This window comes from Balaenoptera acutorostrata, chromosome 12, assembly GCF_949987535.1.
Source record: "Balaenoptera acutorostrata chromosome 12, mBalAcu1.1, whole genome shotgun sequence".
NCBI lineage: Eukaryota > Metazoa > Chordata > Mammalia > Artiodactyla > Balaenopteridae > Balaenoptera > Balaenoptera acutorostrata.
The window spans coordinates 69,882,874-69,899,173 of record NC_080075.1 but is presented as its reverse complement, the minus strand read 5'-3'; the positions used below and the strand labels follow the sequence as shown (position 1 = coordinate 69,899,173).

At 42.8% G+C, this 16,300-nt stretch overlaps 1 protein-coding gene across 8 annotated transcripts in view; it reads left to right on the top strand.

Moving 5' to 3' along the window:
• The window catches only part of LCLAT1 (lysocardiolipin acyltransferase 1), a 293,997-nt gene that overhangs the window by 33,535 nt on the left and 244,162 nt on the right, over window positions 1–16,300 (top strand). For all 8 annotated transcript variants that reach the window (XM_057557827.1, XM_057557828.1, XM_057557829.1 and 5 more), the window contains exon 2: window positions 4,955–5,085. In XM_057557827.1, the coding sequence (XP_057413810.1) occupies window positions 4,955–5,085 (131 nt within the window). The remainder of the gene's footprint in view (window positions 1–4,954; window positions 5,086–16,300) is intronic.

The following is a 16,300-nucleotide window of genomic DNA, read 5'->3' as shown; positions in this document are numbered from 1 at the left end:
AAAGGACAGACTTGCAAATATTCATGACTTTCCCAAAAACAGCAAAAGGAAAAGGTTGGTTATTTTATATCAGTTTACAGGTAATACCTGAAACAAGCTAAAATATCAAATAGGTGAAATAAATTTATTAAAAATTCAAACCCATTTCAATAATATCAAATCTCCTTCTGCAATATGTAAAAACAAAAACACCTCTATAGGGCTTCCCTGGTGGCACAGTGGTTGAGAATCTGCCTGCCAATGCAGGGGACACGGGTTCGAGCCCTGGCCTGGGAAGATCCCACATGCCGCAGAGCGGCTGGGCCCGTGAGCCACAATTACTGAGCCTGCGCGTCTGGAGCCTGTGTTCCGCAACAAGAGAGGCCGCGATAATGAGAGGCCCGCGCACCGCGATGAAGAGTGGCCCCCACTTGCCACAACTAGAGAAAGCCCTCGCACAGAAACAAAGACCCAACACAGCCATAAATAAATAAATAAATAAATATTAAAAAAAAAAAAGACTTAAAAACACCTCTATAGCAAAATGGAATCTTTTTAATTATTTTTTAGAGCCTTCATTTTAATCTTATTACAAAAGTAATATATGATCATTATAGAAAAAAAAATCAGAAGAAATAAACCCAAAAGATATTGGGTAGGCCAAAAAGCTCATTCGGACTTTTTTTCTTAAATATAAATGTATTTATTTATTTATGGCTTCATTCGGTCTTTGTTTCTGCATGCGGGCTTTCTCAAGTTGCGGCGAGCAGCGGCTACTCTTGGTTGCGGTGCTCAGGCTTCTTATTGCGGTGGCTTCTCTTGTTGCGGAGTATGGACTCTAGGCGTGCAGGCTTCAGTAGTTGTGGCACACGGGCTCAGTAGTTGTGGCTCACGGGCTCTAGAGCGCAGGCTCAGTAGTTGTGGCGCACGGGCTCAGTTGCTCAGTGGCATGTAGGATCTTCCCGGACCAGGGCTCGAACCCCGTGTCCCCTGCATTGGCAGGTGGATTCTTAACCACTGCGCCATCAGGTAAGCCCGATTCGGACTTTTCTGTAACATCTTATGGCAAAACCTGAACGAACTTTTTGGCCAACCCAATAATATTAAAAATTTTTTCAATCCTACCAACCCAAAGATAATCTTGCATACATTCTTCTAACTCTTCTGTGCATATTGAAGCAACTAAGTTCACTCACCTTTTTTAAAAAACAAATATGGGCTCATCTTCATGCCATTTTTCAATGTCTTATTAAATAACCATGTCAGGAATATATTGTTGTATAGGAACAATAAATAAATTTGAGCAGCAATTTTAATGGCTACATATAATATTTATTGTAAAAGTATATCATATTTATTTAACTATTCCTTTATTTTTGGATAGTTAGACTATTTCCAACATTTCTTTATTGCATACTGTGATATAAGGAGTTGATGTCAAGGTTAAACCTGTGGATTCCAGTGACAAGATTTCTAAGTTCAGCTCCCAGCTTCCTTGCGTGTTGACTGTATATCTTTGGGAAAGTTAATCTCTTTAAGGCTCAGTTTCTTCATCTGTGGAATGAATTTAATAATATACATACACTAAAACTTGTTGTTAGAATTAAGTGAAATGATATATTTTAAACATTTTATACAATACCTGGTACATAATAGGTACATACTAATAATGATAACAATTTTGTTAAAGTCCTTATAGCTGATCTCTGTATTCATCCTTAATTATTTCTATAAACTTTCAGAATTAGAATTTTTTTTATCGACGGAAGGACATATCTATTTCAGGACAATGCCATATTTTAAATAGAGAAGAATTCAGTCGTCATGAGGAAGAGGGACAGCCAGATGTTAAAAAGTAATATATGGATGTAAAGATTTTGGACTCTTTGCTATTAAACTAAGAGTAAGCATATCCTAGAAGCAGTGATCCTACATCTTGGAAAATATCTTACAGAAATAATTGCATGAATATATATGTACAAGTATATTCATTACAGTATTATTTATGATAGCAAAAAACTGAAAATCTAATTATCTCATTTTTAGGAGATTGATTAGATATATTATGGTACGTCCATACAATTGAATATTATGCAGCCATTAAAAAGAATAAGGTAGGGCTTCCCTGGTGGCGCAGTGATTGAGAGCCCGCCTGCCAATGCAGGGGACGTGGGTTTGAGCCCTGGTCCGGGAAGATCCCACATGCCGTGGAGCAGCTGGGCCCATGCGCCACAGCTGCTGAGCCTGCGCTCTAGAGCCTGTGAGCCACAACTACTGAGCCCACGTGCCACAACTACTGAAGCCCGCGTGCCTAGAGCCCATGCTCCACAACAAGAGAAGCCACCACAATGAGAAGCCCGCGCACCACAACAAAGAGTAGCCCCCGCTTGCTGCAACTCGAGAAAGCCCGCGAGCAGCAATGAAGACCCAGTGCAGCCAAAAATAAATGAATAAAATAAATAAATTTATTTTAAAAAAAAAGAATAAGGTAAAGGTTCGTATATTAACTTTGCAATGAGTTCCTGATATAATCTTATGGGGGAAAGTGGAGTAACAGAGAGGAAGCATAGCATGATCGTAATTTATGTGATAATTTTTAAGGATGCAGAATTTAAGGCTCGTTAGTTATGTGTACTAGCAATGGAACAAAGCTAGCTAATGCATATTAAAAGTATTTGAACACTATAAGTGCTACAGTAGCTTCATTATCCCAATAATCTGACATAAACTTACTGAAAGAAAAGTGAGATAGAAATGGCTAATAAAAAGGACAGGATAATCATGAAATAAAGGTTATTACAAAACAAAAGCCATCTCTTTTCCGATCATAGAAGTCCAGGTCTTAAAGCAGTAAAGGTGCTTGAGAAGTTATCTTACCCATCACTTTGCCTTACGGTAAAGTATTTTTATCCTTTTATGAAAATGGAAAAGCAGAGGTGCACAGAGCCAAGTGAATGACCCAAAGTCACATGGCTTAAGGAAGTGGGGTGATGACCAAGATTCTCTCTCCTGATTAAAATGGAATTCTCAAAATCTTGGAAACTTGGCAAGATCAAATAGAGCATATGCAAATTCCTATTGGAACAGGAAGAAAGTAGAACTATAAAAGGGATCATTAAGGGGAGAGGAGACTTGCTCCCTCTTCAAGATGCCATGAGGAAATAGGACATGTTAAAAATATATTTAAAAAATGCTCAAAGGGAGGCACCAAGCCAAGGACTTTAAATAACAGAATAACTCTCCTCTTGCTCAGGAGTGATCAATGTAGAGTATGTTTCCCCTGTAAAGGTGAAGAAAGAGGAACAGAAATAGCAAAAATCAAAGAACAAATGAGGGAAGTTTCCATAAACAGGGTCATGGAGATGAGTGAATATAGAGAAGGTTAATCAAGAAAAAGAACAAAGAGAAAGATGGCAAGTGACACATAGGAGGGAAAGGTCCAGAATGTAGTCTGCCTTCCAAGAGCTGCAAGTCATCACAAGAGACATCACTGTTCAAGAAAGCAGAAACCATCAGGCTGATGAGAGGGGCCATGCTCCAGAGTCCTGTAACCTTACTACTGAGGACCACACAATTTCCCACAAATGTAGAGAAGTATGGAAGAATGGTAAAATGACCAACGGGTGCAGCCAAATGGTGTTAATTTAATTTAATGTACAGCTATTGGGAAGGAAATCAATTGTTCAAGGAAAGAACACCGGTGAAAATTTGACATGAACACAGAATCTCTGTGGCCTTCCTATCCTTAGAGTTTCCACATCTCTGCTCCAGTTCAGCTGGCTTCTCCCCACTTCTTTGCCTAGGAGGGCCATTAGCAGCACCTTGCCTATCTTCAGAGCATGAATTTTTCTCTTTGTGCAAAGAGAAACAATTGACACCTTTCAAGTGAAACGTATAAAGAAGACCAAGAATATTTGAGAAAAGGAAACCCAATCCTCATTCCCCCAATGCTCACAAATGCAGTAATTTATCAACATAGGTAACTAAAGTTTAGTTTAATGAGCATGCAATATCCTAGTATCTACAGCTCAACTTAACTCCATCTTGTCAAATCTTCCTGAAATACAATCAGGAGTTGGTCAGTCAGAGTGTTATTCTGTGAATCCATTGTTCTACACTATGTCTTGGGCCTAGTCTCAAAAGGGTCACATTGGCCATCTTCCAAGGAGCCTCTTGTCTGTAAATTAACTCTTGCATGAGAGACAAATTTCTCATCCTCTACTAAAGCTCACAGCCCCTGAGTGAAGAGAATGCTCTCTGTTTCAGGCCCAGAATCACCTAAGTTCTTCACTATGCAAATAGACAACTCTTCCCACATCCCCTGACGCTTCAAGGAACCCCATTCTCAGGGCATAGTTATTAAATTAAAACAAAAAAAGTTTAATACCCCTGCTCTTATATGAGCTAGGATTACAATCAATAGCAAAAAAAAAAAAAAAAAGAAAGCCAACTATGGCATAAACAAATAGGAGATTCACATTTCAAGTAGTGGAGATGTAGGTGGGTCAGGGAAGCAGTTGCTCAATCATTCCAGTGGGGACTTGGGCACTTTCTTTCCTTTCCTCCATCTTTGGCCTCCCGGCTTACATCTTCTGGCTTGTTGCCTCATGGTTGCAACCATGACGTTGTAGCCTTGCATCCATGTTGAAGGCAGTAAGAAGAAGAAATGATGAAGTCGGGGAGGGATAAACTGGGAAATTGGGATTGACATATACGCACTACTATATATAAAATAGATAACTAATAAGGACCTACTGTATAACATAGGGAACTCTACTCAATACTCTGTAATGGCCTATGTGGGAAAAGAGTCTAAAAAAAAGTAGATACATGTATAAATGATTCACTTTGCTGTACACCTGAAACTAACACAACATTGTAAATCAAGTGTATCCCAATAAAAATTTTTTTAAAAAGAAAAAAAAAAAAGAAACAATGAAGGGCTTTCTCCTTACAAGTCTTTCTTTTTACTCAGGAAGCTAAGACTTCTCCAGTGGACTTTCACCTACATTTCATGGGCCAGACTGCGTTACATGTTGCTGCCACTGTAAGGAAGCTGGGAAATGGAGAACTGTGTCTTTACCTCTACACTGGGAAAGGAACAAGGTAAGGTAATTTAAAATGAATACTGATGAGCTATTGAATGATATCTGTCATAATTACTCCTTTGGCTCTTCAGCACCCAAGGTCTCCTATTGTTTTACATATTCTCACCCTCCATCGCCAAGGAAGAAAACCCAAAGTCTCATCCAGTTCAAAGTCCAGGATCTCTGGTTACTGTGCAGAGCTCCCCACTGGGTCTGTGTGTGCCTCTCAGGACCACAGTCTGTAGGTTGAAAAGACAGCTTATCTGCTCCCATATACATGATATCCAAAGGTATGGAGGAAACCAATAACCACAATAAAAACTCCAACCTAACTCACACAAAGGGAAAGTAGGGAATGCACAGTGGACCATAGAATATATCAAATCCTACTGATCAGAAAAAGAGGGAACATCTTGCCCTGGCAGTAAAGTAAAACCAATATGACAGGCCCTAGATCTGCTTTCTGGGAGGAAATTCCTTCCATTATTCTCAATTGTTATATCCTCACAAAAATTCTTTGTGGTAAAAACTATACCCATTATAAAGATAAGAAAATTGAGACACAGAGAGTAACTTTGACCACAGTCATATAGAAGCAGGATCCAAACACAGACAATTAGACTGCAGAGTCCCCTCCCCCTCCCCTCCCCCTCCCCCTCCCCCAAAACTACAACCTCTGGCAACCACTGATCTTTTAACAGGCAGCTCTCTTTTTTTTTTTTTTTTTACATTTTTGGCTGTGTGGGGTCTTTGTTGTTGCGTGCGGGTTTTCTCTAGTTGTGGTGAGCGGGGGCTACTATTCGTTGCGGTGCGCAGGCTTCTCAATGAGGTGGCTTCTCTTGTTGTGGAGCATGGGCTCTAGGCGTGCGGGCTTCTGTAGTTGTGGCACGTGGCCTCAGTAGTTGTGGCTCATGGGCTCTAGAGTGCAGACTCAGTAGTTGTGGCACATGGGCTTAGCTGCTCTGCGGCATGTGAGATCTTCCCGGACCAGGGCTTGAACCCATGTCCCCTGTATTGGCAGGCGGATTCTTAACCACTGCACCACCAGGGAAGTCCCAGACAGCTCTTAACTTTAAAACATCTTCTGCTGGCTGCCCCAGAACAAATTCAATGACCCACCTTAGCCTTGAGAGTTTAAGAAAGAAATCTCAACAAGGAAATATATCTTTATACAGTAGATGCTGGTGTTCTAAGGATAAGGACATTTAAAATGCTCCCTCAGGTTTTTAAGATGAAAAAGTTCTGGAGATTGGTTGCACAACAATTTGAAATATACTTAGCACTACTGAACTGTACACTTAAAAATGGTTAAGTGATACATTTTATATTTGTATTTTATTGCTATTTTTTAAAAAAGTTCCTTAGGAAGCTACAGGAAATTTTTTAAAGTAGGACAAAACACTAGTATGCTGTGAATGCCTTATCAGTAATAATTGTGTCAGTTTGTCATGTTTTAGTTAGGAAGGCACTTTTACACTCTTTCCATTTGATCCTTACAACCATGTTGATTGATGGGTAGAGAAGATTTTCATTATACTCATTTTATGCACATGCAAAATGAGATCATAATAAACGTCTGTCCAAGGAGGCAAAAGCTATAATTAAACATAGGTCTTGTGATTCCACAGGTAAGTGTTCTCACAATACTGCACTCTTAGTTAGTGAGAAAAGAGGGGAAAGTGCAATGGAGGGCTTAGGAACTGATATTTATAGGCATCAACTCCATGCCAGGCATGAGGCTCTGTGGTACCCAGGCATCATTACCTCTTTAAGCCTCAATCATATGAGGTCAGTTCTCCTAGTATCCTGATTTACAGTTAGAGAACTGAGGTTCAGAGAGGTTAAATAACATTCTCAAGGTCACCTGGCTAGTAATGGAAGCGTTGGATTCAAGACAATATAAGATTTAGGAACAGAAGGCAGCTGCAGGGAGAGGATGTAGGTAGGAGGTGATTCAGCAGCACCTATTTTTGTGCCTCTAATTGTCCTCTGGTCAGGAAAGAATTTGAAGACAGTTGGCTAAATAAGTGTGGGAGGAGGAGGTAAGGGGCAAGCCACAGGTGCAAAGAACAAACCTTTTTCCGAAGGTAAGTGGAAAAGGGAACAAAGGATTACAATCTTGGAAATGTAGACAGGAAAGCAAAATTGCAAAAACCCAAAATAATGGTGTCAAGAGAACTGGCCGGAAGAGGAAAGACTACTTTAGAAAAAACAGAGAAAAAGGTGAAAGGATTTTTTTTTTTTGCATGTGCTGCATTTATTAGAAAGCGATAGACAATGTTTGTGGAAAATATGTGGGTTGGGTGGGGAAAATTATAAATACATTTGACATTAGCTAATTTTTAAACAATTTTAAATGCTGAGGGATCCAGTGAGATAATGCATGGGAAATGCTTGAATTATAAAGTGTTATACAAAAGTAGAGTGGTACTTATTGTTATATGAGTGTATTTATAATAAAACTGGAAAGGTGAAGAAAAGCCAGGCCAAGGACCAGCGCTGACGCTCCACTGGCCTCCGCCGGGCTCTCATTGTGCTTGTCTTGCCCAGGAGGCTGCTCTTTATCTCATTGAATTACAGCCTCTGCTCCACCTCTGAGCGCTGAGTGCTGAGTGCTGATGTGGTCCAGCTGTTCAACAGCTGGCCCACATTTGCCCCAGGTGGTAGTATCTGAGGAATCAGTTGATCAGTGTCTCCGCTATGTATCGTTCGGGTTTTGCAAAATCCCATCACGAGCCTGAAAGACCAAAGTCATCTCATAGGACTCCCCCAAATTGGCTGGAAGACTAGCATCATGTGTTGGAGAAGCGGGTTCTGGAAATGAAGGGGGAGGGGGAGAGAAGACCTGGAAAGGAGGAGGCATCTTATGTTTGTAGGGAAGGCACTTTTTCCTTCCCTGAGGGTTTCTAAAGGATACCATCGGCTTTGTGGCCATAGCTCTCTCACAGACCTTGTTGTTTTTCAGGTGGCACTGATCATTCTCCCTTTTCCCTTTTCTCATCTAACTCCGCTCCTCTCTTTTACTTTCCTCCCTCACTTTTCTTCTTTGCTTTTCATTATCGCTCTTTCTTACCCTTTGCTCCCCTCCTTTTCTTCTCTTGCTCTTTTCTGCTGGCCAATGAACATTTCCAGAGTAGATAACATGGGGCTGAGAGACGGGGCTAAGATGGGAGTTTTCTTGAAAGATGAACTATTCTTAAACCAGGTGCCACAGGCAGACAGCCTCTCCTACTGCCTGGGGAATCGGGCTGTGTGAGCAGAGTCCAGGGTAGCAGAGGAATTTTTGCAGGAGCCATTCGATGATCACTTCCTTAGAATAAAATCCATCAGTTTCCCTCCACGAGAGCCTTCCGAGAGCCCCACGCTGGGAGAGACAGTCCTGCAGCGAGGGTGTGTGTCTTCTGCTGCATCTCACCTAATGTGCTCAGAACTGCTTGCTCCTGGCTCTGGGATCTGTTCGGCTTTTGAAGAGGCTAATTGTTTAGCCTCTGGAGACTGAAGGTTTAAAGGAGACTGAAGGTTTAAAGGAGTGATTCTCAATATTTTTGTTTCCAAGAGCCTCTCCCTAAACATTTGCTTTTGAAAGATTTGGTCTCCAAGCAATTAAATGACTTTTTTTTTTAATGCCCCATTAAGATGACTGTGCTTCTCCATGTTCTAATTAATCATAAATGAATGTGTTTGCCAGTCAGGCTTCTGAGGAGCACGGCACTCGGTGTCCCTGAGTGAGCAGGTACAGTGCAACCCTGTGCAGCTCCAGCTGACATTTCAGACCTTTGAGGTCTGATGACTGTTTCTCCCCCTTGGCTTCCCGAAACGTTTGAACACCCTTGGAGACCCAAGACACCCAGTCTACCTTCCTGGGGAACATTGCTTTGAAGTTCAGAAGATGACGATTAAGGTGACAGATGAGGGGGGACACTCAGGACCAAGAAACCTGGCCTTTGAAGGAGCACTTAGGAAAGAATAGATGCCCCGGGAATAGGGAGGGGGGAGTCCTGCCTGTGAGAGAAGGAAGGAGCTCTGGACGGGGTGGATTCAGGTTTGATGGAGCTTGAAGCTCATGTCATTTGGGGGATCCTCTCAAAAGTAAAGGCTATAAAATCACAAATGCAAAAGTATGTACTGGACCTTGAGGGGTCCTGCAGGTTTAGGTTTACCAGCTTCCCAGAAAATCTGCTCTGGCCAGTGGAAGGCTTCCTTCTGGGGCTCAAACTCTGCTCAGGCAACCATGGGAGCTAATGCTACGTAGTTCCCTGGTCCGCCCAACAGGCCCTTTCCCAGGAATAGCAGCAGTGGTCTTCTGGTTTGACACCTTGACCCTGAACTGACCCCCTGACCCTTGGCTCAGTGTGTATGACACCCTCATAGGTTTTCAACAAATGTTCTGAGAGCATCTATCTACATTATGCCAAGAATTGGGGTATAAAACCAAATAAGCCAGACTCAGCCCCCAAGGACAAAACATAGTAATAGAGGTGCAAACATAAAAACTAATGTTTAAGAAGGAGGTTGGTGAGGCGTGTTTGGTGTGTGGACAAGTGGCTCTGGAAACACCCCAGAAGGGGTGGTTAACTCTGCCTGGGATGGAAGGAGAGAAGTTAAACACCTGGGCAGTCTAGAAAAATGAAGTTCACCAAGCAAACCTTTATTTACTCCATACTGCGCTAATATCAACGCGTACATATACTTTCTTCATATTTCCTACAAAAATGCAATTATACTGGGGAGCCTAGGAGTGAAACAGATCTGGGTTTCCATCTCAACTTGGCTACTCATTAGCTGTATGGTACTGGGGCAAGATTTGTAAATTTTCTGCAAAGCCTTACCTGAAAATAGGAACAATAATAATATTCCTAAGGTTGTTTTGAAATAAGACAAGGAATAGAAGGACGAGAGCTGTCACATAATGAGCACAAACAACCTTGCACATACATCTTTGCACAACTGTGAGAGTATTTCTGTGGTATTAGTTTCATGAACTGAAACTGTTGAGACTGTGGATTCGCCTATTTAAGTTTGTCACAGATACTGCCAATTGCCTTCCAGGTGGGATGCACCACTTAAAATTCCCACCAGTGATTAATGAGGTTTTCCCATCTACGTGTCAATACTAGGTACTATCAATCTTTCAAATTTTTTCCATGAAGGCTTTATTGGAACAGAAAGAAATAAGCAAATCCAAAGAAGAAGGTAAGGAGGCATAAGAAAATACATCAGAGGGTTCAAGAAGTCCAAGGAAGGAGGGGGAAGTCAAGGACAGAGGGCTAACTGGCCCGTGTGCAGACAGACTCTTGCCTACTCTGCTCTGGCCCCAGAAGGATGAGGGTGCCCCAGGGTCAAACCCCAGGAGTGACCCTCTGCCCTGGGTAGTGGGTTCCCAGGACCAAGGGCAGTACCGGGATAATTCCGGAAGCATTCACTGCCCAGGGTCTCAGGATCAGAGCCCATGACCCTAGGTCACATTGCCTGTTCTTTTTGAGGGAGGCCTGTGGCAAAAGTCTTCCCCAAACCTCTGAAGTTTCAACCTAGGGCCATAGCAGACAAGCCAGCAATTTCAAAACCACATTTTGAGAACACCAGTCTGCGGCATAGCTTTCCTCTGAGGGGTTCCATGAATAGTAGAGAAGTTCAGAATCTAAGTTCAGAAACTTTTCTAGAATAGCTCTCATGCCATCGTTTGGTCTCAGAGGCTGTCTAAGGCAGGAGAAGTTGCTGTGGACAGAAAGCCTTTAATTCATATAGACTTGCATTAAAATCTCTAGCTCTGCCACTTGCTAGCTAGGTGACTTCATTTTATTTTGTTTCGTTTTTTAGCTGTGTGACTTTAAATTTAGTTACTTCATTTGAAAAATGGGGATAGTATCTTCCCCTAGAGGGAGAATCTTCTTGTGAAGATTACATAATAAAATCTATGTCAGGGGCTGGGCTCATTAATTAATGTGCATTCCCTTTTCCCCTAATCCTGAGTTTGTGACTGTGCCGCAGACACACCTGGACTGGATTTTACGTGAGGCAGCTTAGTGTGTTTGAGTTGGACTTTTTGTAGAGTTTAAAAAAAAAAAAGTGTCATTGCCCCAGTATCTACTCTCCTAAAGCACTGCTTGTATTGAAAGATCACTTGTGACAAATCTGTGAATATGATAAAGCAAAAAACTATTGAATCATATACTTTAGATGAGTGAATTGTATCGTATATGAAAAACATCACAAAAAAATTGTTATAAAAAAAAGGTTATTTGTGGAGGTTAGTTTTCTGTTAGCAAATTATTTGGCTGCAAAGGACCAATGAGAATGGAATGTAATTACACATCGAAATATCAGTCTTTGTGTTTTTCTTGTCTATACTTTCTCAGTCTTAATCCTCCTCAAGGAGGAAGATTGTGATTTGGGGGATAATTAGGATTGCTCAAACAAGAATGTAAAGGGAAAAAAGCCAATGTTTATTTATTTATTTTTTTACTTCCAAATTTAATATTTTTGAAAACCAAGTAGTTCTATCCATACAACAGGAGTTTTGTTGAAAGAAGGAAAGGCTCGTGACATCAAAGAGGGCAGCCCTGAAGGAAACCAGATCGAGAGTTTATGCTCAGCATTGACTGGGAAGAGCATGGTGGGGAGACCAGACCACCCCACTTCGGCCCCTGGCCCCAGGGAAACCAGAGAAGTTCCCCTGGGCTGGGAGCTGGGTGGGAGGGGGATGAGCAGGAGACCAGTGGCTGGGGTGGAAAGGTGGTCCTGGTGGATTCATGGAGAAGGGTGGAATCAGCAGTGACCCAGTGGTCTTCTCCATTGACAGGGGCTGCATGCTCCCAAAGACCATGCCTGTAGGCCACCATCACCACTGGGGTGCGCACAGCCTGTTGAATGTGCTGAAGGACAGCATGGGTGCAAGTCACTGCCCATCAGGGTCTTTTCTCCATAGCTGCCTGCTTGTCACCTGTGGATGTGATAAGTGACACTTGTCCACACCCCAAGATTTTGCTGAGCCCCATCCCAACTGCCCCAATTGCCTGACGGTGTCACTCCCTTTTCAATGGCCCCAGGCACAGAGAGGGGATCCTGTAAGCATTGACCGAGTATATCCTGCAGGCAGAGCCCTGCCCTGCCTGTCTTCCAGCAGCAACTAAAGCTCCACAGCCATGCATGGTCCCCCATTGAGCGCTTTTCCTAAGTATTCTGTGTGGGAGTCCTTAGTTATGGTTGGGTTCTTTTTATCTTTTTTTTTTTTTTTTTTTTTTTAAGCTCAACTCCTACTCTGTCCAATTCTTGCATCAGCTACTGCTCTGCTCCCTGGCACCAAATGTGAAGCGTGAAGAACCCATTCAGCTCACTTTCTGAATCATTTGACACTTTCCAGACTCTCTAGCCTAAGGGTAGCCAAGAGGAGGAGGAGGCACAGGAATGCGACCCATATATGATCTGTCACCTCTGAATTTACTTTGTCAGGAACGTTTCCAGCTTGAAGAGTGAAAGAGTCGAAAGGGAGGACAGGCAAGGATAAGATTCTTGTTTTCCAAAAAGAAGAAGGCGGCATGCCCGGGGGCAGGGGAGATGAAATCACTCAGCCTCTCCCCGAAGCCCCACTCTGAGCAGTGCCCCTCTCCCAAAAAGCCTTCACAAGAGAGTGTTGAGATTAAGATCAGGGAAGATAAACAACTCAGCAGGAATCCAGGCTGAGCTGAGTTTGGTGCTGGCATTATTGTCCAAGTCAGACCCTGGCTTACCAAGCTGAGACAAGCCTTGAATTTTAAAATTATGGTGAGGCTTTGTTGTGATTATTTCCAGAGAAAGAAAAAGATGAAGGGAGGCAAGATTGCTTAAAATGTTCTTTCTTCACCCCAGAAAATGTCCCCTGATGTTGGAACGGGACTGAGCTAAAAGCAAAATCCTGAATATACAACACCCCGGATGAGAAAGGGTAGAGATGGAATGCCTTAATGACAATTCATGTGCAGAGGATTTGGGGGCATTACCTGAGTGTCCAGAAGGAGTGTTGAAGCTTCAGAAGGGCGTGTGCAATTCAGGCCTGGATTTTTGTTAAAAGATAGGACCTGGAATATGGAGATGGCTGTTTTGTGCCCCTCACTAGTTGGACCATGTCTGAAGGGCTGGGTTGAGTTTTGATAAAGGAGACCTTCCAGTTGCAGACACCTTTAACTCATTGTCACTGCCAGCTCTTCCCATTGCCCCATCCTGGGCGGTATCCCCAGATCCAGAGCTAATCTGAAGTGAGGCAGAGTGGTGGACATCTACCAGCTATGCTTCCCCAGATCCACCCTCATATTCTTCTGGGAAACCACCCTCCATCATCCTCTGCCTTACATGGTTAGACATCCACCTCTTTCCAGAAATGTGCACATGACCCAATTCTGGGTTTTTTAAATAGAATTCTTAGGAAACATAAATTCATTTTCAGCTGTATTTGAAGCTGGGAGGAAGTGAATGAAAGCTTCTAGAAGCTACCACTTGGAAACATCTGCCTGAGAAGAACATCAACTTAGAGATGAGAGGTAGTCACCTAGATACAACAGTTCCTGAAGCAGGAGATGCCCTCAGTATCAGTACTTTGCAGTTATATGAACCTTTGTGCTTAAGGCAAAGATGAGTTTGGTGCCTGCCCTTCCAAGCAAAGGAATCCTCATAATACAGACTAGGGACAGGTCAACAGCTTTGGTCCTACCTTCTGTTGAAGCTCAGAATTAAATAACAATTCTTGACTCGGACTGCTGCTCTAGCTTCCTCCCTGCACCTCCTGCATGTCAATCACATCCAGGACCCAGTATCCCCTAGGCCTGTGGCTTAGGAACCTCCAGTTGCAGGTGACCCCTTCCTCCTTCCACGTTATCCCAGTCAGTATCACTGGACTTGTTCTTTGATTCTGACTCTGTGGCCTAGACTCCCAGATTGTTCTGGATTCTCTGGTCTGGGGCTCTGTCTGCCTGTTTGGACTTCCCAGAGCTGGCCTTTACTTGACCAGAGTCTGAATATACTGTGAACCTTGAACACTCTTCGTCTGCCCCTGAGGTGCCTCCCTACATCCAGGTCCATTCTTTATCCCGAGAAGAAGGATCTTGAGCCATGAAGACTTAGATATACCCCTAATGACGCTTCTTAACTCCAGTGTGAATCAGACACACACCCAAATGGGAACCTCGAAGGAGACCCACCAGGATGGCAAGGAATCTGGAAACCAGGTCCTTAAAGTCAGATGCAATGCAGTTGTGGCATTTGGCCTGAAAAAGAACTTAAAGGAGAGACATGCTGTCTTTCTGCAAATGTTTATAGGACTGTCATATAGGACTAGAGCCAATGGATGAATGTCCCAGGGAGGTGAATCTGAGGTCATTATAAAGAATTACTTTGGATTATTTTTATGCACTTGAGAATTGCCCTTGACTTTAGCAGGAACATCTTTAACATCCTAGTCATCTCTCAAATGCCAATCCCGTGTAGGTGAGTGAATTCCTCACTCACTTGTGGATGAATTCCTGGGAATGGCATCTGGGAATTGCCTGGAGAGGGTGGGGAGAGCTTGGTGACCTTCATGGAGAACATCCACTGCCCAGAGCTGGAGCAAACTCCTGGACCTCAGGAATTTAGGAGTAAGAATCATTGCCCATGAACCAAGCTCAATTCCAGGGAGCTGAAATATTTCCTCACTGAAGGACAAAGGGGAGAGCTCCCTGTGCTAAAATCAGGAGACAGCTATGTTCATAAGGCTGGTGGGAAACGGGGGCCCAAGTTGAATAATGGTAAATCTATCAAAACCAAACGGACACAGCTCACATCCTGTGGGCAATAAACATGCACAGGTGAAACTTTATGAGGTTTTAAAGGGAACTTTATGAGTTTTGAGGGAGCCTTAGTATAAACCGAAACCAGCCATGGAAAAATAATATAATGGAAAGCAATATCTGAAAATTCTGTCACTGTTACCAAACCAAAGAAACCGTTCAGGAGGAGGAGAAAGATATGCTAGACGTCACGTCTCTCCCATGATTTCTGTTGAGGTAGACTGTCTTACCAGCAACATTTTTAACTCTTTGAGAGCAAAGGCTATTAAAGATCTCCCATTTCCCCTATAGCACCTCATACAACATTGGTGCACATATGTGCATATACACACACAGGAAATATTTCTAAAAGATGGGCAATAATGTTGGTGAGTACTTCCATAGGAAGTCCCTACTGTTCTGGGGACTTGTGTGTGTCACAGGCAGGAAACTTGAACTCTGAGTGTTAAGAAGCTTTCCCAAAGTCACACAGTGAATAAATAGCTGAACCCCGATTTCAATCCATGTCTGTCTGTCCCTAGACCCCATGTCCTTTCAACCACAGCCATGGTTGCCAGGCTTTTGGATTTCATCAACCAATGCAGTTTCAAAAACACTCAAGGGAACACTGATTGGGTTGCCAACATTTTATTGAGAGGATATTGTTAAGAAATGAGAAAGTTATATTAACAATGGGCAGAAAGACAGGACATGATCTCAGAATAAAAAGAAAAAATTGAGCATTACGAAATACTCCATGCCTTAATGTGCGTGCCTTTGTGTGTGCGTGTGTGTGTGTGTGTGCACCTGTAAAAACATTGTCATTAATGAGCATAAGACTGGCTCTTGGAACCACTACTCTCTGCCACATTTTACCTTCTTTATCCCTGTAGCACCTGGCACAACGTCCTGCACAAAGTAGGTGCTTAAGACTTGCTGTTGAATGACTAATATTATTTGCTCTTTTCTGTTTGATCCTCTGGAAAACCCTCAGTGATGCAGGTTCTTAGCAGGGTCCCAGACCTAGATAACTTGTTTCATCTTGCTTCACTTTGTAGTTATGGATTAGTAAAACCTGGACTTTGCCACCACCTTCCCTTCTTCTCCCCTCTACAGATGCAAGGTCTCTCCTTTTGGCAGACTCTCTCAATACAACTTCATTTCTTTTCACTAAAGACATTCCATCACTACCCCTCTGGCCTAGACTCTCATGCTCAGAGCTTCTTTAAGGAATAGGGTCAAGGAGGTCTGTCCATCTCTAAGAGGTGAATGGGCAGCTTGGCCTGGTGGTTCTGCGGTTCAAGAGTCCTATTCTCTTGTCTGAGTTCTTCTACTGAGTGACCTTAGGAAATTCTCTTCTCTTCTTTGGACCTCAGTTTTTTCATGTACAAAATGAAGGGGACTGGGCCAAAACATCTTAAAGGGTGCTTCCAATCTTGGCAATCTACACCTCTTTTC